This window comes from Brassica napus, chromosome C6 (assembly GCF_020379485.1).
Source record: "Brassica napus cultivar Da-Ae chromosome C6, Da-Ae, whole genome shotgun sequence".
Taxonomy (NCBI): domain Eukaryota; kingdom Viridiplantae; phylum Streptophyta; class Magnoliopsida; order Brassicales; family Brassicaceae; genus Brassica; species Brassica napus.
The window spans coordinates 35,183,711-35,208,418 of NC_063449.1; the positions used below are offsets into that span (position 1 = coordinate 35,183,711).

General features: G+C 32.8%; 2 protein-coding genes and 1 pseudogene across 2 annotated transcripts; 1 reads left to right on the plus strand and 2 right to left on the minus strand.

Moving 5' to 3' along the window:
* Nucleotides 1–1,757: 1,757 nt before the first annotated feature.
* Nucleotides 1,758–3,076, minus strand: LOC106449469 (multiple organellar RNA editing factor 7, mitochondrial). The gene is made up of 4 exons (XM_013891226.3): nt 2,720–3,076; nt 2,419–2,516; nt 2,266–2,334; nt 1,758–2,127 (listed from the first exon to the last, which is right to left on the minus strand). Exons 1-4 carry the CDS (start codon nt 2,980–2,982, stop codon nt 1,985–1,987), a joined length of 573 nt encoding a protein of 190 aa, XP_013746680.2. The 5' UTR covers nt 2,983–3,076; the 3' UTR covers nt 1,758–1,984.
* On the minus strand, nt 3,062–5,520 carry LOC111207063 (putative defensin-like protein 162). Its single transcript, XM_022704652.2, has 2 exons — nt 4,134–5,520; nt 3,062–3,797 (listed from the first exon to the last, which is right to left on the minus strand). The coding sequence occupies exons 1-2, from the start codon at nt 4,183–4,185 to the stop codon at nt 3,631–3,633; spliced, it is 219 nt and encodes a 72-aa protein (XP_022560373.2). The 5' UTR covers nt 4,186–5,520; the 3' UTR covers nt 3,062–3,630.
* A 10,399-nt stretch (nt 5,521–15,919) lies between these two features.
* Nucleotides 15,920–17,877, plus strand: LOC106405090 (annotated as a pseudogene).
* Nucleotides 17,878–24,708: the final 6,831 nt, after the last annotated feature.

Sequence of the window (24,708 nt, forward strand, 5' to 3'; positions counted from 1 at the left end):
CAACTATTATATGTCAGCTCATATGAGAATGGGATCACAAATACCAAAAATAAACGTTTCTTTGGCATTATGATTTATGCAGGCTGAGGTTGTAATCCTTGGTCAGTTGAAGCATCCTAATCTTGTGAACTTGATCGGCTACTGCTGTGAGGATGATCACAGGCTTCTAGTTTACGAATACATGGAACGAGGCAATCTGGAAGACCATCTATTTCAAAGTGAGTCAAGTTAAATCATACAAGTTTAAAGAGATGCAGTTTACTAAAGATATGAGTACTGTTTGGTGCAATGCAGAGTATGGTGGAGCCTTACCTTGGTTAACAAGAGTGAAGATTCTGCTTGGTGCTGCTAAAGGCCTTGACTTCCTTCACAAGGAAGAGAAACCTGTCATTTACAGAGATTTTAAGCCTTCCAATATCCTCTTGAGCTCGGTAATTCAAAAGCTTATCTTCCTATCTTGCATCTCAATATACTTATTGTCATGTCAAATAACTTTATATCTGAAACTTTTAGGATTACAGCTCTAAGCTTTCAGATTTCGGCTTAGCCACAGATGGATCAGAGGCAGATGACGCAGACTTTACCAAAAGTGTAATGGGCACAGAAGGCTATGCTGCTCCAGAATACATCTCAGCAGGTCATTTGACGACTATGAGCGATGTGTTCAGCTTCGGTGTGGTGCTTCTGGAGATGCTAACAGCTAGAAAGGCAGTGAAGAAGTACCGGTCACAGAGAGGGAGGAACCTAGTGGAATGGGCTAGACCCATGTTAAAGGATCCCAACAAACTTGAACAGATCATAGACCCGAGTTTAGAAGGGAGATACTCGCTTGAAGGCATCAGAAAAGCAGCTGTCTTAGCGTACCAGTGCCTGAGCCACAACCCTAAGTCACGGCCTACTATGGCCACTGTCGTCAAGACCCTAGAGCGAATTTTAGACCTCAAGGACATCCAAAACGGACCGTTTGTGTACATTGTTCCAGTAGCAGGCGCAAATAAAGTTCATGACATCAAATGTAACTGATCACACAGAAGATAAATGTTTATTTTTTATACAGGTATGTATATTAGGAGACAGTAGTATACCGGAGAAATACACAAAAAGGTTGTGTTAGATAAATGAAAATACTATAAGGTTCGATGAAATTCTGTAGATGTTTTGATAGAAACGTTAGCTACAAGTCAATTTTCAGTTTTGTAACCACAGATGTATAAGTCGTAATTGTATGTGTGTTTCAAAAGGGATATTATTACTTGGATACTCAACATCATTATCCTAAATTGACTGTAGTTCACCAACAAAGAATTTTCAGTGGTGTAAGCGTGTACTCTAAGTCAATGTTTTAGAATATGGGTACATATGCAAGCATGTTCCAAATTTCAGACAGAACAGTTTCATATACAGACAGATTAGATGACATACCTTGGTTATGAAGAAAGACTTCTTAGTCCTACCGAACCCCACTCAAAGACTTGTAGAAAAAAAAAACACTTTTGTGGTTGCTTATGTCACCTCTAATTTTCTACATGCCCCTGATTGACAAAACAGGGACAAGAAGCAGCTATTTGGTGGTCTTGTCTATTTTTCTAATTAAGGAGACTTCAAACGGATAACAGGTTATATGTCACTAACAAAACCGAAGCAATACGGAAACGAACCAACAGCTCGTTAATCATCTAATTTTGATGAGATCGGTATAACATTACAGATCTAGTACTGGGACTGGCTTTTCCACATATGTAAGAGACTCTCTGGATTTTTCACTTGAAGACAGATTCCATTTAGGTCCTACCTAAGCTCAGTAGCTACATAATGATGTGGAAACTACACAATATATCGGGTTTGATTGAATATTGATTCCCTCTACCATTATACATATGATTCTTTACAATAATAGCTAATGGTAGTAAACACTAGAAGACACATTCCAAAAAAACCCCTCAGGCTTGAGTAACGCCACACTGAAGCAAAAAGACCTCCAAAACTAGTTCAACTTCTTATTTCTTTTCCTCCTAGGCTTCTTTTTGACTAGTCGGTTTTTAGCATCCTCATCAGTTTGATCCCGTAGCCAGTCCGCATGGTACTTCTCATCGTATGGGGCAACCTCCCCGTCAACGGACGGCTCTCCTACAAAAAAAAAAATGCATGATTAAGATACAAATAGTACTGCAGGTACTATTAAACATACAAAGATACAACATCTTGTCTCCCAAAGAATCATTGATTCAGTGCACAAAGAAACAAAACTTAAGCAGCAAATGAAACCTCCATATCCACTGTCACCACCATCCACTATAAACGAATCTGGTAGAACCCATCTAACATCAGGCAGAGCTGCAAATCAAAACATAACCCACAGTTACAGCATTTGCCACAAAACTAAGAAGATGAGTTTTTCAAAAGGATATGTGTCAATACATCTTATCTTGTAAGTCAAATGCTCATGAACCCTGCAGCCAAATGCATAGTAGTACTTTGTTGAAACAGAGTATATCGATTTCTTAGCTTCTTCGTCGCTGCACACAACACAACAAGCAACCACATTCATAATATTACCACAAAAGCTTCAATCTTTTTTATCAAAAAATAAAGATTTTCGATGGCAATGTATCTACTAGAACGAACACCACACAAACCATAACTTTTATTGATACAACAATATTTAGTGAAAACATTCTTGATTAGTTAAGTACAAAAAAAACATTCTTGATCAGTTTACCTCCCTTGAGCCATGGCGAGCGTTCTGATAAAGCCTTGTACGATGTCGTTTCGGGGTGGGTATCCGTTGGGAGGCTTCATGAGCACCAGCCAGTGCTTGTAGTCGCAGCCTTCGACTAAACTCGGCACTCGAATTAACTCGGAGCAACGAGTCGTGTCCGAGTTAACGGAACCAGAACTTCCGGAGAACGGTAATAACGGAGCAAGTCGAAACCGGACGGCTGCTGCCGTTAGGTTTGACGGCCTTCTGACGATGCTCCCCATTTGTACGGCGGAGCGTAAAAGGATGAAACCTTGATGACGTTAGAGTCCCTTCGACTCAGACAGAATGTTACTTTGGTTCTACGTTCTTTTTGTCGCGTTTTTGTTTCCGGAGTCATAACCCGGTTTTATGGTTTAGTTTGGTTCAGTTTTCCGGTTTTATAAACCCCGGTTCACACAATTTTTAAATAACTTCTTGCCTATCAATACCAAGCCAAGCCGAAAGGGTTTAACTGGCGACCATTACATACACATTATGAATAAGTAAAAAAAATACAGAGAAATAAAAGTAAAATAATGAAAGGAAAATTATTCATTATCAAATTTTATTGACTAAAATAAAAAGAATGAGAAGAAATGTAAAAAGAAAACAATTCATTATAAATGGTAAAAAAAATTAAGAATAATAAGAAATACATTATTTCTTTTCATTTTTTGGTCACCGTTTACACCCAACCTCCAAAAATTAGCAAATACACCTTGCTTGTTCCAAGGCAATCACATGAAACTTGATTTTCATTCAAAATCAGATATACTATATAAAAAACGTTTATTCAAATATGATATGACCATATCCTCCAAATACATGGAGTTAAGGTCATTAACGCCCCATATAATAAGATTTTGGGTCTAGTTTAGCAACATTCTAATTTAACAATTGTAAATGCAAGTGCAAATATTCTTGTTATTTCCGATACAAATGCCATCCATGTTGTACTTTTGAAGACAAAGCGGTGTGCATTCTTGAAAACTGCATGCCTTCCTAAGGTTCGGATTCACCCTGCATATTTTCTGTGCATTTGGCAAAGCCAAAAAGGCTAAAAACAAATAAAAATATTTAACAAGCCTACAAATGAATTTAAGTATATTATGCAAACAAAACGAGAATAGTTCATTTGAAAATAATTAGTTGAATAGTACTTTAGCCTAAAATCTTACAAAATGTGATTTACGATATTTAAACGTCATGTGATCAAATATAATGAATAGCTCTATCTAACTCGTAAAATCATCTTAACATTTTTTTTGTAAATTAAAAAACCGTGTTTAAGTAGGGTTCCTACAAAAATAACCTGAAGAATGATCTGACTCTTCTTAAAGAGATCAAGGGAAGATGAGCATACCAATGAAATACAAAGCATACAAATCCTTACCTGAGAGAACAAACATGGAGATGACCAGATACGAACACAAGAATTTTGTCATGACTTTTGAATAATTAGATGACTATGTTAATTAAACAATTATTATTTTTATTTGATATTGAAAACGTGATAAAGAAAGAATGTTTTATATACAAGTACTAATATTGACGATACAAACATAGAGGGAATCTCTTACTAGGAAACATTTTTAAAAATTACAATGAAAAGAGAATCATAATAATTAATTTACAAACTCGTTATGGTAAAAAATCTTACATTTTTCAATTACTGAAAGACATTTTATTGTTTTAAATTCTTAGATATCTTACTTTATGTGAATAACAAACATAAATTAAAATACATTCACTCTCCTTTCATTATTTTATCACCTTTTATCCTTTGATATTTTTAAGATAGTAAAATAATTACATTAATTTAGTATACTATTTATAAATAATATATACCAAGTCTGTATTGAAAATAAATTACCTTAAATAAACAAATAATATTACAATATAATGATTCAGTATTTAATAGAATATAATGAAACTTAAAAGCATATACTTTATAGTAAAATGTAAATAATAATATTTGAATAAACTGTTAAATAAATTTATTTATTACGTATAAATTGTAGATTAATAACATTAATTATATTTCTATAATGGTGTAAGTATCTAGTCTAAATTTTTGGTATGATCCTATCTAATTGATCCTATATTTTTATTGTCCATTCCAGGTTATATATTTCTAATATATTTATAAATACTTAGACAATTTTTGGACAAGATATTCTTACACAATTTTCTTAAAATCAAAAACAAATCTCCTACCAAAAATACATACAGATATCCTATGTTTTTTTTTGGTCGCAGATACACATAACCTATATTTATGTAAAAGCAAAAAAATTACCATGTCTTAAAGTTCAAAACCGAATTGGCTCTAAAGAACATTCAATTCTTTGTATACTCTAGATAAACTCTTAAGTTGAGAAAGTATCTTTACTCAAGTGGTTAAATGCGGTATACTTCACCGGAGCTTAGCTCCACTAAGTTGTGTTTTCTGCATTCTTTAGTTGGTTATGATTCGGGTTCGAAACCTTCAAAGTAGTACCAATTTAGGAAAAGAATAATGATAAAAAACTTTTCTTAACAAGTGAAAGAATTGTTTATTTTAAGTTCTAAGCATTTAGCCCAAAAATTTACACATGTACACAAAACCAGAAAAACACACATGCAGACAACAATTTTGGTAGCTGACAGACATTTTAAATCTAAAAACCAGATCGTCCGGTTTAAACTGGCGAAACAACAATCGGACCTAGACAAAACATTTGAAGCACAATCATCGTCTTTTTCTTTAGATGGACTACTAGGCAGTGATCTAAGCATCCTTGGAGTATCCAAGATTCTCTATCTTCTGAAAACGTTCATTTGATATGTTCTCGGGACACAAAGACGAAGAGAACAAATACCAATAAACAAATAGACAGCAGTAAACACAAATCCAACAATATCAACTATCTTCTGATGTACATTGGCATGTAAATTTTGACTTAAAGAGAATCAGTGAGAAAGAAACATGTATAACATATATATATATATATATATATATATATATATGTATATGTTTGAAAAAATAGAGTGGTAATATTTTGGGTAAAAGATTAGGAGATTTCTTTTAAAGAGCATTGGAGAAGGAAGAGTTGAGTAGATTGATAAAGGAAGCGGAAGAGAGAAAACATTCCAGAAATAGAAGGATTTGGTACACTAATGGAAAGGTTAGGCCATGATTATCCCTAAGAAACCCATTGGGGTTTCTTAGTTTTTTAAAAAAAAAAAAAAAAAAAAAATTAAAAAGCAAACCAATCGGGGGCCGCCACGTGTCAGTGGGGCCCGCGAACAGTGTAAGAAACTCACTAAAATCGGTTCTTAATTAGTAGTTTTTGTAACCGATCCTTAAGGGTTTTGTGGGGGCCCACGCACTAAGAAACCCACTAAGGACCCCGGATAATCATGCTCTAAGAGCATGATTATCCGGGGTCCTTAGTGGGTTTCTTAGTGCGTGGGCCCCCACAAAACCCTTAAGGATCGGTTACAAAAACTACTAATTAAGAACCGATTTTAGTGAGTTTCTTACACTGTTCGCGGGCCCCACTGACACGTGGCGGCCCCCGATTGGTTTGCTTTTTAATTTTTTTTTATTTTTATTTTTTAAAAAAACTAAGAAACTCATTGGGTTTCTTAGGGATAATCATGGCCTTACGAAACAAAGAGACCTCGTCATGCTCACACTCCATGTGCTCCTAACAATTTCTTCTCTTTTTTTCTTATCCCGATGTTTTTCACTCTCACGAGTCTAGTTAAGTAAATTAAACCCCTTACGGCTCTAATATCTTTACTTTACAACTATTTGACCGTCAGCCAAATCGACTTAGGTTTTGATTGGCAGAGCTAATGAGAAAACAGTAAAAATATGCTACTCAAATAGTATGGTCTCATAAATGTATTTAAAAAATTGATTGTTAGAGCAGTAATAATTCATATAGAAAACTATCACATAAAATAAAAATATAATATATAATTTGTTTGTTTCTAAATAATATATATAATTATATTTATAATATATATATATATATATATATTATTTTTATTTACAATAATAAATTATATTCTAAATGTGAAAATTTGTTCTTTTTAAAATTAGAATATTTAAATTTATTTTTTTTTTTAATTTTAAAAATATAAATTTAATTTAGAAATTCTCTAGGATATCCCTTTTTAAGTTTTTGTCTTAAAAATAGCACTCAAAGAAGAAAATTAGCAAAATAAGTTTTATTAAATGATAAAAATACAGTTTAAAAATACATTTTTACCCTAAGGTTAACTAATCTAGACCTATGGTTTAAAGTTAAGGGATAGGGTTTTGGGGATAGGGTTTCAAATTTAAAAAAATAAAAAATAAAAATTAAACTTTTCAAAATAAAAAAAACCTATTTTGGTCATGTTCTTTCTTGAGGTCTATTTTTGTGACAAAAACTTTAAAAAGACTATTTGAAAGAATTGCTCAATTTAATTTTGGATACAAATATAATTTTGTTAAATTATTGAATAATATAAATAAATTATATAATTTAAAAAAATATATATATATATATATAAATGCAAATGTTATACAAAAAGTTTCATGCGAAAGCATTGGGCAAAACACATTTATAGAGCATCTGTATATTCTGAATGCGATTCTAAATGTTATACTAATCATTCTTGATTGGATAATAAGCAGCATAATGGTTATGCTAATGGTTTGCCAATCAAACTCTAACTAGTATAGAGTTTTCTTTTGTTTCACAAAATGGAGTATATTTTTATATTTGATTATAAACAAATATCAATAAAATCATAACCTTCTAAATTATGTTTTCAAGCTACTAAGATAAAAATGTTTTAAGGCTTCAGTTTGAAATATTTTTAATATTAATATATATATATATTATATTTTGATCTGTGCTTTGAAGCGTGAGATTAAATTTTTACAAAGTTTTAGTTTAATGGAGAATATTTTTTTTTTTTAATTTATGTTTATATGTGTAGATCAATTCAATTTTTTTTTTTCAATAATCACATTTAAATTTGTTAAAGTTAAAATTATTGGGTTAAAAATAAATAATAAGATTAATTTGTTAAAGTCTTATAATGTGTTATAATGCTTAGTTGTTAATTGTTAAACTTAAATTGACATTGTGCGTCCGATTATTTATGTTTTTCAAGACTTTCACTGTTGAGGAATATTTCCATGAGCAACTTCATTTTTAAGGTTGGATGAACCCTAAATTTGAGGTTTTAAGATGGTCTTCTCCAATGGTAAAATCTTAAATCTGACTTTATACAAGTATGAATAAATTTATTCACTCGGAAAGAGGCTGGGTTTCTTAAAGATTGTAGCGTCCTCAAGACGACAATACATACATGGTATATATCTCTTATATTAGGTACTATGCTCCATAATTTAGCTACGTTATGGTCTTGGCTACATGGATTTTCAATTGCTGGACTGTCATGCTATTTGACCATTCATATTATACTATTGTTATCTCCAGGAAACATGGCACGTATAGAGATTCAGAAAAGGTGGTCTTATAAAAAAGACTGTTACATAGCCAGATATTGATTCTATATATTTAAAATAAAATATTTGTACGTAAGAAAAAACTGTAAGAATATTGCAAAAATAGCTTATTGACCCTGGCAAAATATGTTATTTATTTAAATCGACCCTGACAATCTCCGTTACTAATTCTGTCCGACATTGTGATCACACAAGCAATCAACTAGAGATTATAATAAGATGGTTTTATCCATCAAACTAGCTATTTGAACCATTGTAGGATTGGTCCAAAATATGTTAAATAAACTATAAAAAGTTTTCCTAGTTTGACCATGAGATATATGTTTCTTAAGGAATAGCATGCTGACGACTTGCATGACGATCATGTGCATATAATCGACTGGTGCGTTTCTTTTGATACTTTATAGTACATCGATTATATACTTCCAGTAGTTTCATAAACTATATATTTATAATTCAGATGCCTCACACGTGTACTGCTTAAAATCACAAAACATCTCAAAACCTCACTTTTGTTGTTAATCACGATTAGCATATATGTTTAAGGCATCGTATCAACCATATTAACCACACATTATATTCGATACAATAATGACTATTTAAGTGGTCCCTAATCCATTCATTGTACTTATTTTCTTCCCATTTTCAGACCAATGTACCATTTATAAATTTGTAATAACGCGTATTGCATGCGTGTAACAGTCAAGTCGCCACAAACACTCAGATTAGTATTTAACTTAATCTTGATTTTGCTAAAGATACTACTGTTAATTAAATAATAGTACAACCATAGGAGAACAAAGAGAAGAAGGCGAGAGAAGAAATTGAAGTAAAACCAAAGTTTCATGGGGACAAATAAGATATGCATGTTTCCTCCAATGATGTTAGTTCATTTGGTAAGATGAAACGCTATTGGAATTTGATAATCCCCTTTATTAATTATATTGATTATGTGTACTGTATATAAATACTAGTTAATAATTATTTAAACTAGTCAAAATCTATACTATGAAATACTATCAAGTTGATCCATTTACTAAAAATACAACGTATACATTTTATTTAGATTTGTTTCTATTTATTCGCCTTAGGAACAAGTGTAGAATAAATATTTTGTAACTTTGTTCCAACATAATTTCTGTTGGACTTATACTCTGACTATATCGAAAGTGAGAGACTGAGAGCATGATTAACCTCAGTCTCTTAGCCGGAGTTCTTAACTCATGATTTGATATTATTATTATTTTTTACATTTTTCGGCTAAGAGACAGTTCTTATATCTCTTATTTAAGAGACAGTTCTTACCTTTTCTTATAGCATGATTAACCCGGAGTTCTTAGGATGAGGTTCTTAGTGGAAGTTAAAAAACTGTTTCTTAACTTCCGCTAAGAACCCCACTCTAAGAACCCCGGGTTAATCATGGTCTTAGTTTTTAAATAAAAAAATGTAAGAACCGTCTCTTATCCGAAGTTAAGAACTCTCATTAAGAAACCGAGGTTAATTGAGACTTTTTGAGAATATAAGATCGCTAGACAAAACAAATTCCAGAACTTCAATGAGAGATATGAGAAACACACATTGATAAACTTAGTGTTGTAGGAATGCTGAAAAACTGATTTCGAACTTTTCTCTTTATATAGTTTACAAAAAAAAATCTTTTATCTTTATACCTCTCTTTCTTCGTATCTCTGTTTCTTTTAGCTTCTTTTGTTTAGAGAGAAAACGAGAGAGACATTTTTCTTCTTAACTTCTACGTTGATAATTTGGATCATTTTCTTGGACATTTCTTACATTAAACAGCTACCACTTGTCCATGCTTCTACTTTATGCACTAAACTAAGTTTACAGTCAAAACTAGAACTCTTGATTTAGTTGCAAACAATTCCAACAACTATTCTGGCTTAGTTAGCTTTGATTAAAACTTTTTATTCTTGTTAACGATTGATTAAAACTAACTAGTTACTCTTATTTTTCTTAATGTGTAGTAATTTTTTGCTACACAACTTTTGGATTTTTTTCATTGAACTTTCTATACAATTCCAATTGTTTTGTTGTTTATATTTGATATGCATCTGAATATGTATATAGTTTAATGGGTGTTTAGTATTTTAAAATGATATATGTAATTGATTCAACTTCAACAATTACAATAGTAAAAAAACATCAACACTTTTAAATAAACCGAAGTGTTGTTTTGGAGTAGTATTGTAATCTACTATATCGTGTGTTTTATAATATATTGCTAGAATTACCAACATGGATGGATAGTGAATGTACCAGAATCTGTAATAACACCACTTTGCTATTACTATATTATAATAGATGATTTAGAATATTTTAACATTAAACTTAATAATAGTTGATTTAGAATATTTTAACATTATACTTACGCCTTTATTGTAAGTAATAAACTATTTAATCTTTCATGTTAAAAAACTATGTTATCTTTCCATACGTTAACAAAACTGTTATGTAAAGTCTTGGATTTTGGTGCATAATTAAATTAGTAGACGACTGTGGAGGGCTCTTTGGCTAGTGCATCTGGACCTGGTAGTAGCCGTTGAAAGTCGACCCGAACTCTTTGGTAAAAGGGTTACACATTTGGAGGCACCGTAGCTCTCTCAGCATTTTATTCATTAATTTATATGATCCCTTGTAAAAATTACTAGTGCAGTAACTTATTAATAAAAGTAATTAGTTAAGGAAAACTTCGATTTCAGACAAGTGGACACGAGTTAGAAATGATGTGGCGAATGTCTATTGCACCTGAATCAACGTGATCGGGAGTGGTGAGGTGGGCTCAAGCTTCCGACGATAAAGCGAGACTGCTTTTTGTTGCTTTCCTTTTGTTTCCTTTTGCTTCCTTCTATCTTTATAACTTCTCAGTTCTTCCCACTCTTACTATGTTATTTCCATAAACCTAATTAAATCCCCAATTGAAGAAGAAAGCTGATGTGCCCCAGTCCGAGGATCAGTCCATGGAATCAGATCAGAACGAGGATCAGAACGTCCGGAACAACGCAACTGAGGTTCAATCCATCGATCGGGCCGAACATACCGCTCGGGCCGTGTATCGTCTTGACCCGCACTCGTCCGGATTGGAGCTTCAGCATAACCCACGACCAGATGGTCAAATCAACCGCACTGAAGTTCGCCTTTCCCGTCCTGTTCGTCATGCTAAGTCCATTGGTCAAGCCAGAAGTGAAGTTGTTCGAGTGGAATCCAAATCCGACCATGGTCTCTCTCTCTTAAGCCGTCTGGGCCGAATCGGCGATTGTTCTGATGAACTGATCCGACACTTCGATCAGTTCATGAACTTTGATCAGCCAAATCTCTCTAAGGCAAGACTCTTGAGGTTGTCCGAAGACTTAGCCACCTTTTGGCCCGGAACAGTCCATGAAAGTCACCCGTCCGTACATGAAGAACGAACCGGCCGTGTACTTCTTCTCACCGCGGGACGTGCTATCAGTTACACCGAACCTGGACAAGAGTAGCCGAAGAGTTCAAATCGACCAGTCAACATTATTTTATGTGCTTTGACTAGATCTGGTCTTCTATCTATTTTCTATGTCTCTTTTTCATACATTCTACTTATTATCTTTGACTACAAGTTGTATAAGTATGAGAACACATCTTTGAGATGAAATAATCGATTTTCCTTATTCATTTTTGAGTGTTCTTTCTTTGTTCTTTGATTAGAACATTCTTGTTCCCTTGGTGAGGCTATCTCCAAGTGAATCCCCTTTCTTTGAGCCGGACTTGTGTGTCAAATCAAGCGGCCATTGAGAGTTCTAGTAGTATCATTGGGACTTCCGCATCCCTTTGTGTCACTAAACAATCCATCAAGTTCTCTATCTCTTCAGATCGAGTTCATATCATCAGATACGGTTGAGTGTTCGTTCCTTAGGGTTCTTCAAAAGCAATAATGAGAAACTATGGATAATGGATTTTTAATTAAAAAAACGTATAAATAACATGTGATTATATAAAGCAGTGAATAATAAAATTACTCCGTATTGTGATTGTGTAAGATTACGAATAACATCTAGTAGTATTTTTCAAAACAATCAATTTTTTTTCTAAACATATCAATTCACCATGTTCTATTTATAATTTTATTTTAGGAATGATCATATCACAAAATAAAAATGTAAAATATTTAAGATATAGAGGTCATGTTAATATTTTTTAAATGATTTATTCCAAACAAATATTAAAACCATAATATTAAACGGATAATGTCTATATAAACCATGTATTATAAACCATGTATTATATATTATCAGTGTCATCCAATCATTTATGCTAATAGTCCAACGGCTTCAAACAACTAACTCAGAAATCGATTTGGTAAGATGTCCACAAATCTGGTCTACAAAAGTTTCGTAAGGCCATTAATAAAGTCATATAGATTCCATAATTAGTTTAATTTTCATATACTATATGGAAAGAAATATATACATCTATGTAGCTTTGTAACACTAACGTGGCACCATAAAATGAAATATGGATGATTAGTTTGCCGTCAAACCTAAAAGATGATTGGGTAAAATGTGTTACACGTCCATAACATTATGACTCAATAATTTGATGGAAGATAGAGATACATAATTACATTGTATAGAGACACTAAGATCTTAGAAATCCAAAGGGTGAGGGGCAGTGGCGGAGCTAGAAACTTTTTTTACCGGGGGCATAATTTTTTTTCAAATAATATTTACTATTAAATAAATTATTTATATAAATAAATAAATATTTATTATTAAAAGTGATAAACAGCTGGTATTTTTAAATAAATATTTTTATTATTTATATGATTTAACATATAACTTAAATATTTTTAATAAAAAATGTATATGGTATTTGTAAAGAAAATAACCTAATCATGGTTCATGAGGAAATAATAAAAACCTAATTATCTCATCAAAATAGTTAACCAATGAAAAATATATAAAAGAGTTATTGAACAACGAAAGTTAACAAATCTCTTTAAATTAAATACAAAAATGCATTGAATATTTTGTCATGGATATCAGTGTACATGCAAAATAGGAAAGTACCAATTATTTATTACGAGTGATAAATACGAGATTAAAAAAAACTGAAATGGTGAGATGTGAGGCTTGAGCGAAGGTTTGGTAGGGGCAAGAAGAAAATTTCAACGGGGGCAAGACAAGGTGATCTAGTGAAACTTTGGTTAATTACTTAACGATTTGGATAAATATTTAGTTTTATCTGGGGCAGCTGCCCCCCCTCTCCACTAGCGTAGCTCCGCCACTGGTGAGGGGACACTGGCATGAGTTCCTTCGTGGGGTTTGGCTTTATAAATTTCACTCTTTCTATCTGTCTCTTTCCCTCTTAGAATTTTCTGAAATTCTCGAGAAATTGATATCAGCCTTAGAATAATAGTGAACATGTCACATAATCGTTTTCTTAAAAATAAATTACGAGTGGAGCAAAAAAATTTGAAGTGCAATGAGTTTTCGTCAAGAAACCGTTTGCACAATAAGAAGTCAAATAAAAACGACAAATTTCTTATTTAGTTTTGAAAGAATTAAAATATACAACGCTTAATTACTATCTAATATTTAGAAATAATCTTAACTCTATATTCCACTCGCACAAACCCATTACAAATTAAGTATTTCAAATATCAATGGCATTAAAAATTCTGATAATGTTTTTTTTCTTAGAATTGATAGTGGCACTATTTGCATGCACTTAGTTAGAAAAAATAAGCCAACATACATTACCATGTATATATGGGAAATTGGTTTGTATAACGTCAAAATAAACCATAATTCACTGAATACCCAAAAGCCCTAGTTTTTAATACAACCATTGTCTTTTATGTATTAATTCTGTTTTTCCCTTCACGGCGAAACCTGCAAAAAACAAAAAAAAAAAAACTCCTAATTATCAACTGTCACAATTACTCGTGGCTAAATTAGAATCATACCATCTCTTTTTTACCTTCATGTGGTAACTTTTGGGAAACTAAAAGGACTCGGTCGCCGGTTTGTTCACTCTCTTCGAACCCAACGAACCCATCGCTTTCATCTACATTGTCGTCACTGTTGGACTTCTCTGCTTTTGAAGTCCGGTAAAAAGGGAATAGTCGAGCCAACTCAGAAATCGATTGCGAACAAGTGGCGTTACAGTCCAAGCGGAGAGAAGGAGAACCCGAGCGTCTTCTCTTTTACAGAGGCGAATCGACTGAGAGTGGTGTCAACACTGTAAGTTCTCAGTTTTGTGTATGCCATTCTATGCTTACTCTGCTCGTTTCCCTTATGTGGGATATCGTAGTTTTATCTGCCTCTAAGTTGTTAAATCTAACTCACCGGTTCAGCTGCATGTTGGATCTGGTAGCCATAGTTCCCCGAATTAATTGAGGGTTTTACTTACATGTTTTGTTGGAATCATACGTTTACTGCAAATTTTTAGGTAAATTTTTGTTTGTAATCGAAAGGAACAAATGAGGGTAGAACTATATTTGTGCTACTATGCTATGTTACGTGGAATAGTGTAATAACTATGTGTGAAATGAAATATTTTATCTTATAGTTGTGTAACTGTATCATTCCGTGTAGTATGTGGGAATGAAGTTCCATAGTAGCATATGTTGTGTTTCCATTCCATTTCATTGAGTTGAATTTTCATTCCATTTAATTCAATTCCATACTATTTCGGACGGACAATGCTATGTTCCATAGAACTTATTATCTTTGGCTCTGTTTCACTACTACTTTGTTCATCGCATATTCTCTTTTTTTAATCATACCCCACTGACCTGCAATTTTTCATTTTCCTTCTTTTTTCAGGTTTGTCATGGATGAGTTGGACCTTCTTAGAGGTTAGGATGGGTTGGTGTCCTAAACAATTTTTGTAATATGGAATAGAATATGTCGGCTATTCCGTATAGAATGGATGTCTTCATTTTTTATACCGTACATATGGAATGGGAGAAAATTATAAAATAACTCAAATAGGTGATATGTGTACTTGTACGTCTTCATAAGCTTATTTGTAAATGTCACCTTTAACAATTACTGATCAATATTGTATTGTTTACACTTTAAAGTATATTATTACAATTACCGATCTATATTGTATAATTTAACCGTATATAAATTTATGTACTATTTCCAGAGTTGCATATTTGGGTGTACGGTTTTAAAATGTGTGTATGGTTTACAAATTAGAGATTAGGGTTTAGTATTCCCAATTAAGTTGTATACTATTTATTTTGTTGTATTCTATTTGGGGTTAGTGTTTACATTTGGGTGTACATGTTCTAGGGCTTCAACGTAACTCTTTTTCTCCTTTTATAGATAGTCGAAATATGGTAAAAAGAGATTTTAGACTTTATGGATCATGGTAAAAAGAGATTTTAGACTTTATGATCATACGAAGTGCCGTTTATATGAACTGTTTATCAAAGCCGTGACGTTCTCTCCGATACAAAATCAATATTTTATAATACCAGTTAAGCGTTTTTATAATATTAATAAATTATAATACAAATTAAATACACTCGTAAGAATATTTCGTTGGACCTGGATCGTTTGCATGGGGAGATGAGCCGTGCATTGTGAGCTGTATAAAGAAGAGTGTGAGAACTGAACATAAGTTAACCAAGCAAATCCTGAGTTTATTACAAAAAAAAAAAAAAAAAAATTTCTTCTTCCTTCCTTATTGTTTTTGAAGAAGTGAATCTGGACGAAGAACTAAGACCGTCAATATTGAAACTTGAACCATTAAATTCATCAAAACAAATATATTCAAATATCTTATTTTCGAATTCTTGCTTGTATTTAAGCTTGATTCACCAAGAAAACGAGCTATTTTTCATTTCTTTTTCACATTTTTCTCTTCCTCTTCTTCTTCGGGGTCATTAAGACATGAAGGTCCGTTTCACCACTCATGTTCATTGATCTCTCAGATGTGTCTGAAAATGAACACAAGTACTCATAAACGTGTTTTTTTGTTTTCAGTTCTTCGGATGGATGCAGAACAAGCTACATGGGAAACAAGGGAACACTCATAGACCAAGCATATCTTCTGCTTCTTCTCGTAAGTTAAAGATTAAACACATTAGATTATATTGTCTACTTATTCTACGAAATAAACCTTTTTATTTACCAAAGATGTTGTCTACTTGGAATATGTGCAAAGCAACCCCTTGTAGTTAATTGGCTCTCTGATCATTTTTGTTTGTCCTTTGTCTGTAAATCACAGATCAACCCAGAGAGGAGTTCAGCGACTGGCCTCAAGGATTACTTGCGATTGGAACTTTCGGTAGTGTGGCCAAAGAGCAAACACAAATACAAGTTGTTCAAGAAGTGTTCAAAGAGGAGAATCCCTCTGACGTGAACATGGAAGCTCATAGAGATCAAGATCTTTCTTTCTCCGGTGATCTTGATGATTTTACTCCCGAGGAAGTCGGGAAACTGCAAAAGGAACTGACCAAGCTCTTGACAAGAAAGAACAAGAAGAGGAAGTCTGATGTAAATAGAGAACTTGCGAATCTTCCTTTGGATAGATTCTTGAACTGTCCTTCGAGTCTTGAAGTCGATAGACGAATCAGCAACGCGCTCGCTAGTGGTGGTGATTTTGATGAGAACGAAGAAGAAATGGAGCGTACAATCAGTGTTATCTTGGGAAGATGCAAAGCTATTTCTACAGAGAGTAGCAATAAAAAGAAGAAGAGTAAGAGAGATTTGATCAAAACCTCTGTTTTTATCTTTTCAAGAAGATGTTTGTATGTTCAGAGGGGTTATCTCCTCTTCCCAACCCTAGCTTGAGAGACACGTTTCAAGAATCAAGAATGGAAAAGGTACTACTAAAGCTCATAACACCATTTTGAATACTAAGTAGAGTGTTTTGTTCATGTAACTTAATATTTACACTATATATATATACAGTTACTGAGGGTGATGCTACACAAGAAGATTAATGCTCAAGCTTCCTCGAAGCAAACATCAACAAAGAGATACGTGGAAGATAAGCAACAGCTTTCACTAAAGAACGAGGAAGAAGAAGGAAGAAGTAGTGATGGGAGCAAATGGGTTAAAACAGATTCTGATTGTGAGTTTCAGATCTTTTGGTTTCTTAAAAAAATTTAAAAAAATGTTCAAGAATTGATTAGATCTTCTTCTTTGTTTTGGTTGCAGTCATTGTTCTTGAGATCTGATCCCATTTTCCATTCTTCATGTTCTTACAAGAAAATACAGGTAATTAGTTAACCTGAACAATAAGTCTTTATTTCGTTAGTTCTGCTTCTTTTGATCCTGAATCTGATATTAGATCTTATGCCTTTACAGGTAGAGAGAATCTCAGTGGTATCAAGACAAACAAAATTCAAAAAAGAAACGATCAATCAACTTTCTTTTTCTTTCAGATGAAAGTTTTTAGGTATCTATTAGTAGAGCCCATGAGTTTCTTCTGTTTTTGCATGTTTGAGTCCATAAACAAACATGTTCTGGAAACTACAACATTAGAATACAGTACATGAGATAGTTATATGCCTACATGCATGTATGTATATAAAGAGAGAATTGTATATATACATACATGTACGTAGTTTTGTATTTTTCAGGTGGATAACCTTAGTTTATATAAAGACTTCCTTTTTTTCTTTCTTTACACTATGTTCTGTTCTGTAATTCTTCCGTCACTTTACACTACAAATTTTGTAATTTCTTACAAAACGTTAGTATATGCTGTGTTTTACAAAACAATTCACATTTATATATTAGCACAAGTGATTGTATACAAATTTCATAAATGTTTGTATAATCCCATATGATAATTGTTATGAATTTATCTTTTTCTTTGCAAAGTTTTGCATTGAGTCCCTAGAGTGCTAATGTTCAAGTGAGTTAATATCAGCATTGTCCTGAATCTGATGACCTGTTGCTTGCGATTAAGAAGGTTTTTAATTTATATTCTTGTTAAACACATAGGTTCCGAAAACATCAACTGTATTTGTAACCTATCAATAAAACCACTCCATGTCACAAATAAACCTTTAACTTTTCACTGGACTACTTTAAGACACTCAGTAGGCCCAAAGAAAAGTACACTCTAAATTTCTTAAGAATGTTTAAACCCTCTCACTGGCTTACCTAGGCTTACCCGGTCAAGGAGCAACCTCCGAACCATTGACACATCTCAACGTTTTAACTGGTCGACTACATTCAACAAACCATGACCAAAGCTACACTTGTTACTAAGCTAAACCACTAGACCACTTACAATTATATTTACTTATACTAATACTAATAGTTATTATTATTAAACCTCCAAATTATCTTCTCCCAACCTAAATCTCTAATTCGTTTCTAAACCTAAAAATTATATGTTGTTTTGAAGGATGTCGTGGTGAGGTAGTGATCTTGCTTGAGCTTTTGGGCTAAATCTTCGAGCTCATCACTGTCTCTATTCATCCTTAGGTTGATACACTCATTACTCCTTTCAAACTAGAGTTGAAAACTTTCTTTAGGTGTTACACGAGCTACGGACTTCTATGTCTTCGGTTGATATGTCTATGTCTTAGGTTTTGAGAAGCAACAATTTGGGTTTTATTAGATTCAGAAAATAATTAGGGATTTTAGGTTGGGAGAAGATGATTTAGAAGTTTAATAATAATAACTATTAGTATGTATACATTTCAACAGAATCGTAAGTGATCTAGTGGTTTACCTTTGTAACAAATGAAGCTTTGGTCACGGATTCGATTCCCCTTGAGGAATAATTTTTTTTAATTTCAAAAAAACATATATCACATAAGATATAATGAATTATCTATTTTTAAGATAAAATTTTTAGAACAATCAAAGTCACTCAATGTGATAATTTCTGAAAAAAAATTGGCAAAGAATTTAAAAATATTTTTCTATACTATTATTAGCGAAGTGGTTTTTTGTAGCGGAGCTCCCACGTTAAAATTTAGAGTGTCTAATATCGTTTATATTCTTAATGAATTTTTATATATAATTAAAAACAAACTTTTATTAATAATATTAAATTTAAAATTAAGATATTTCTTATATATTGTATTGTTATCTTTAAATATTATTTTCTATTATAAGGGTTAAAAATTAAGATATATAACAATTTATAATTAAATATTAATAAAAAAACATTTATATAAAGATATTTTTTTTTAAAAAATTAATATGTGAGTTTTTTAAAATTTCAATACAACAATAAAAATACATTTTAATGGAAAACTTTTTCATGCAAATAAAATTCTTTGTCGTATATAAATAATTTGATGTTCGATTTAATTTTTTTAAACATAAATAAAAAACTTATCATGATGATTTTTGAATTAATAAAATATAAACTAATAAATATTCATAAAAATATAAGTTTGTATGTGCGGGTAAAACACCTAATATAACAATATTTTATTAGAAAATATATATATATATATTACTTCTTATTATCAAAAGGGGCTTTGTTTATTTTTGAATAGGATCTCTATAGAGTTTGAGTATGAGAAAGCCCTGGTGGATCTCTATAGGATCTCTACACATCGGGGTTTTCCCGTCAGTTCTGATTTTCCGATTGTCCTCTTCTCCCTCTTATAATACTCACAGATGTTTAAAAAACGTTAGCTTCATTATAATAAACATAATCGGAAGCAGATCAGGATCTGGATATTATAAAAAAATAATATAGGGTAGTTAGGATGGATTAATCAAACGACAAAAAGTAAACGCAAATTGCCAATTATAGACCAAAAGTCAGTGTCTCTATCTTACGCGTACTACTGGGTAATAATCCGCGCCTTACGCGGAATGTGATTATTAGTTTCATTATTTTTAATAAAAACACATTAAATCTATTTAATCTGGATATTGGTTCGGTTTTAAGTTATTTTTTGGTTTTTAATCTCCTAAAATATAACTATTATTTTAAATTAATATTTATTTTGGCTTATTCGGTTAGAATGTTTGAGTTTTTAGTTTTTTCAGAAAAAATTACTATTATTTATTTATTTTCATGTTATGAATTTTAGATAGTCGTTATGTCGAACCAATGGTTTCATATCATAGTTTGTAAACGGATAATAGTTCAAGAAAAAAAAAGAAAATTATTAAGACAAATCATTTCACTACAATTTGGTCAGTAGTGAAACATTAAGAAAAAAATATTTCAACTTAAAAAAAAAAATAGATACTTCAGTTGTGGTAAATACTTAGTCACAAGGTGGTCACATCAAGGTGCAGATGTATGTGCACGTAAAAGTATATAAAAATAGTTGACAAATATATAAAGATATTGTTGATTAATATTAAATGATATTTTTGTTAAAAATAATACATAAAACATAAAATTAAAATTAATTAAAAATTAAAAAGGCCTTGACATTAGTGAATTTTTTTCATATAAAGAAAAATAAATTATATCCGTAAATAGAGGTGGACACAGATCGAATATTCGAGTATTTGGAGGCATTCATGTCGATTCAATCTTTAGCCACCTGGATAGTCGGTGACTCTGATATCCGAAATGATTTAGAATTTTAAGAATATCCGATTTGATCCGTAAATAAAATAAAATTTTAAAAATAATTGAAAATTTTAATAATAACATTTTATTAAAAAATAAAATATTATTTAACTTTTTAAATTTTAATACCTAATATAATAAATTTAATTCATAAAAAATATTGTAAAACTTATATAAACTATAATATATATAACATATATGTATATATATGCATATAACAGATCGAATTAGATATCCGTTCCTAAAAATATAGGTATTTTTTTTTTGTTTTTTTTTATATTGTATTTTAGTATTTGATTTGCTTCGTAGAGTTACGGATATCCATATTTTTTTGGTTCAAATCAAAACGGATAACGAATCAAATCAAAATTTATAAATATTTTGCCCAACTTTATCCGTAAACAACAAAAATAATATATATATATATATAGTTTAGTTTAGTTTTTGATTCGTTATTTGTTTTGATTCAAACCGAAAAATCCAAAGTTTTATTGGAACCATGCATGTGAGTTTTATATTAAAAAAATACAAAATATATAGTGTAAGCACATTTATGAATATAGTGTAAACGCGTTAACATATTTATTATCAAATCATTGTGAAGTTGCCACGTGTCTATTATAGTGTGAATGCATTTATTACAATGCTTTTCTTTTAATATATAAGGAATATTTTATAACTTCTTTTTAATCGAAACAATTTTCTTTTAAATAAGCATTTTTATTTATAAAAATATTTAGGGGGGGGGGGCAAAAATTGTCGTTTCTTCTAATAGTATAAAGGAAAAAAGTTTCTCAGCTACACCATGTATACTATAATATGGTGCAAACCATCCAGACTATATAAATGTGTCGATAACTACACAATGTATATGATAAATACATGCCACATATACGACGTTAATAAAAATATGGTGCCAACATCATAACGAGGTTCAATTGATTTTAGTTAAAATAATTGGGGTCAGAGCGTAATTAATTAAAGTTAAACTCCGACCCGAACCAAACGAAAAACCCGACCCAGACTTAACTACTTCCTCCCCCAAATTGATTTCATTTTGAAATCTAGGGTTCATCCTTCAAAACAGAGAGAAAGAGACAGAGAGGGGTTTGGTGTTATCGATTAAATATGAGTGAATTGGAATCCGGATGAGCTAATCGAAGAAACAAGGCGACAATGAGGTAAGAACCCTTGCTTGTTTACTTTGATTATTAGAATCAATTGATGGCTTTACCATGTTCTAATGCTATTTTAATGGCAACAGCGATTCAATACCGGTGAAGATTAATTGCTTCCATTCCGGTGTGTTGAAATATGATGAAGATGGGAAGCTATATTATGTCGATGGTTTTATGGATCAGTTCGAAGTCAATGGTGATGAAGTTTTTGAAGAATTCCTGAAGATCATGGTTCTAAAAGTTAGTGTGGGGAGAATGTGGTACAAGTTACCGTATGAGGATATCTCAGAGAAGGAGTTGCTTGAGAATGGAGAGAAAAACAAAAAGAGGATGGCTTCTAATGGTCGTTATTATGGGGAACTTGATGTCTTCATAGAGAAACCTGAAACTAGTGAAGACGACGAGGTTGATGCTGAGCTACAGAATGACGAGGTTAATGGTAGAGAGGCTGCAAGGACTGAGCTACAAAATGACGAGGTTGATGGTAAAGAGGTTGATGCTGAGCTACAAAACGACGAGGTTGATGGTGATGATGAAGCAGAAGAGAGTGAAGATGAGTATCAAGCGAGTGATAAATCTGATGATGAAGAGGATCTTGACAGAAATTTTGAAGAGGATCTTGAGATGTTTAGGGATGAGAACTATGACGATGAGATTGTAGACGATGATGAGGTATATCCTGACACGGAACAGTCATCTGATGATGAAGAGGAACAAGCTGAGAGGATGGCTAATAGGGGTGAATTAGATGGCATTTATAGTCTTAGGCAGACCTTTTACAGTGGTGAAGAGTTCAAGAAGCAAGTGATCAAGTATATTCTGCAGTCAAGAAGAAATGTAGTCTATGACAGATGGGAGAAGACAAAGATTGGTGCTAAATGCAGTGGTAGAGGTTGTGTGTGGCGTATATACTGCTCAGTAGAGAGATCCATTCAGAAATGGATGGTGAAAGTGTACGTTAACACACATACTTGCCATCCCACAGGTAAGTGTAAACTCATCAAAAGCCCTGCCATTGCTGAAGTTATGTTGGAGAAAATCAGGAAGGAACCTGAAATGAGTGCTTCAATGATTAGAGAAGAGTTTAGGGAGAAGTACAACATCATTATCTCCCCCGAGCAGGCAAAGATTGCTAGGCGTATTGTTCTTGATAAGCTACAGGCCGAATGCAATGAACATTTTGCAAGGCTAAGAGACTATGAGATGGAACTATTACGGTAACATTTTTTAATTTTAAACTTTCTTAATATTGTTTATGGTTAAGTGTTCTTATGACTAAATGGTTTATTTTTTTTAAATGCAGCTCAAATCCTGATAGCAAAATAGAGATCAATACAACAACGAAACCAAATGGAGCGAAAGCATTCCACTCCATGTATATCTGTTTTGACAAAATCCGCGTGGCATGGAAGGAGTATTGCAGGCCGGTTATTGGATTAGATGGGACATTCCTCAAGCACAACTCTCTACAAGGACTGATTCTTACCGCGATAGGAAGGGATCCCAATAACCAGATATACCCAATAGCATGAGCTGTGGTCGACTCTGAGAGCAATGATAATTGGCAATGGTTCATTCACAGGTTGAAGATTCATTTGGGTTTAGGCGAGGGTGATGTTGTGACAATCATATCAGATCAGCATAGGGGATTGATTCATGGAGTTGTTGTCGAGTTGCCAAGAGCTGAACATAGAGCTTGTGCTAGGCACATCTACTCTAATCTGAAGAAGAATCATAAGTCTGATAAACTAAAGCCTCTCTTCTGGCGCATTGCAAGTAGCTACAACGAGGGTGACTATGAGAGGAGTTTGGACGTTTTCAAAAAGTTTGATCCGCTAGCAGCTGAAGAACTTATGAAGAAGGATCGTTCTACTTGGTGCAGGGCATTTTTCCAGATAGGTTCGTGTTGTTCTGATACACACAACAACTTCACAGAGTCTTTCAATAGGACCTTGAAGATAGCAAGAAAGAAGCCATTTATTCAGATGCTTGAGTTGATTAGAAGAGATGCAATGCAGAGGATAGCTACTAGATATAAGACAGCGAAAAATGAGACGGGTCTCGTTACAAAGAAGGCAAGAAAGGAGGTTGAAAAGTCTTGTGATGAAGCTAAGCATTGCTATTCTTATCCTAGCACATGTGGTGCTTATGAGTGTGTTAAATTTTCAAATGGTTACACGGTGAATTTGCCTTCTCGTAGCTGCGCTTGTAGGAAATGGGACTTGTCTGGAATCCCATGTCGCCATGCTGTATCTGTTATCCGTGAGAATGGTTTCGAGGTTGAAGATTATATTTCAGATTATTATCTGACATCGAAGTGGCGAGGTTTTTACATGGGTGGGTTGGGGCCTATAAATGGTCCAAGGTTTTGGAAGCTATCTGGTGAAGACCGTATTGAAGCACCACCATACAAGAGACCGCCTGGAAGACCAAAGGGGAAGGCAAGGATTAAAGGAGTGCGTGAATCCCCGAAGAAAAATCAGACTAAAGTTGATAGAAAAGGAAGAATAGGTCATTGTGGTCTTTGTGGTGGTGAAGGCCACAACTCAAGGAAGTGTCCTCGTGAGGTACATTGTCGTCGTCACAATTGTATACCTTTTTTCTTTCTCGTGTTTGATTCTCTTTATTATGTTGCAGTCTGATGAAAGCAGAAAGCGTAGGCGTCTCAACATGGAACAACAATCACATGAGCAAGCAATCGAGGACGTTTCCTCAACTGCACCACCTGCTACACAACCTTGACTTCTCTAGAA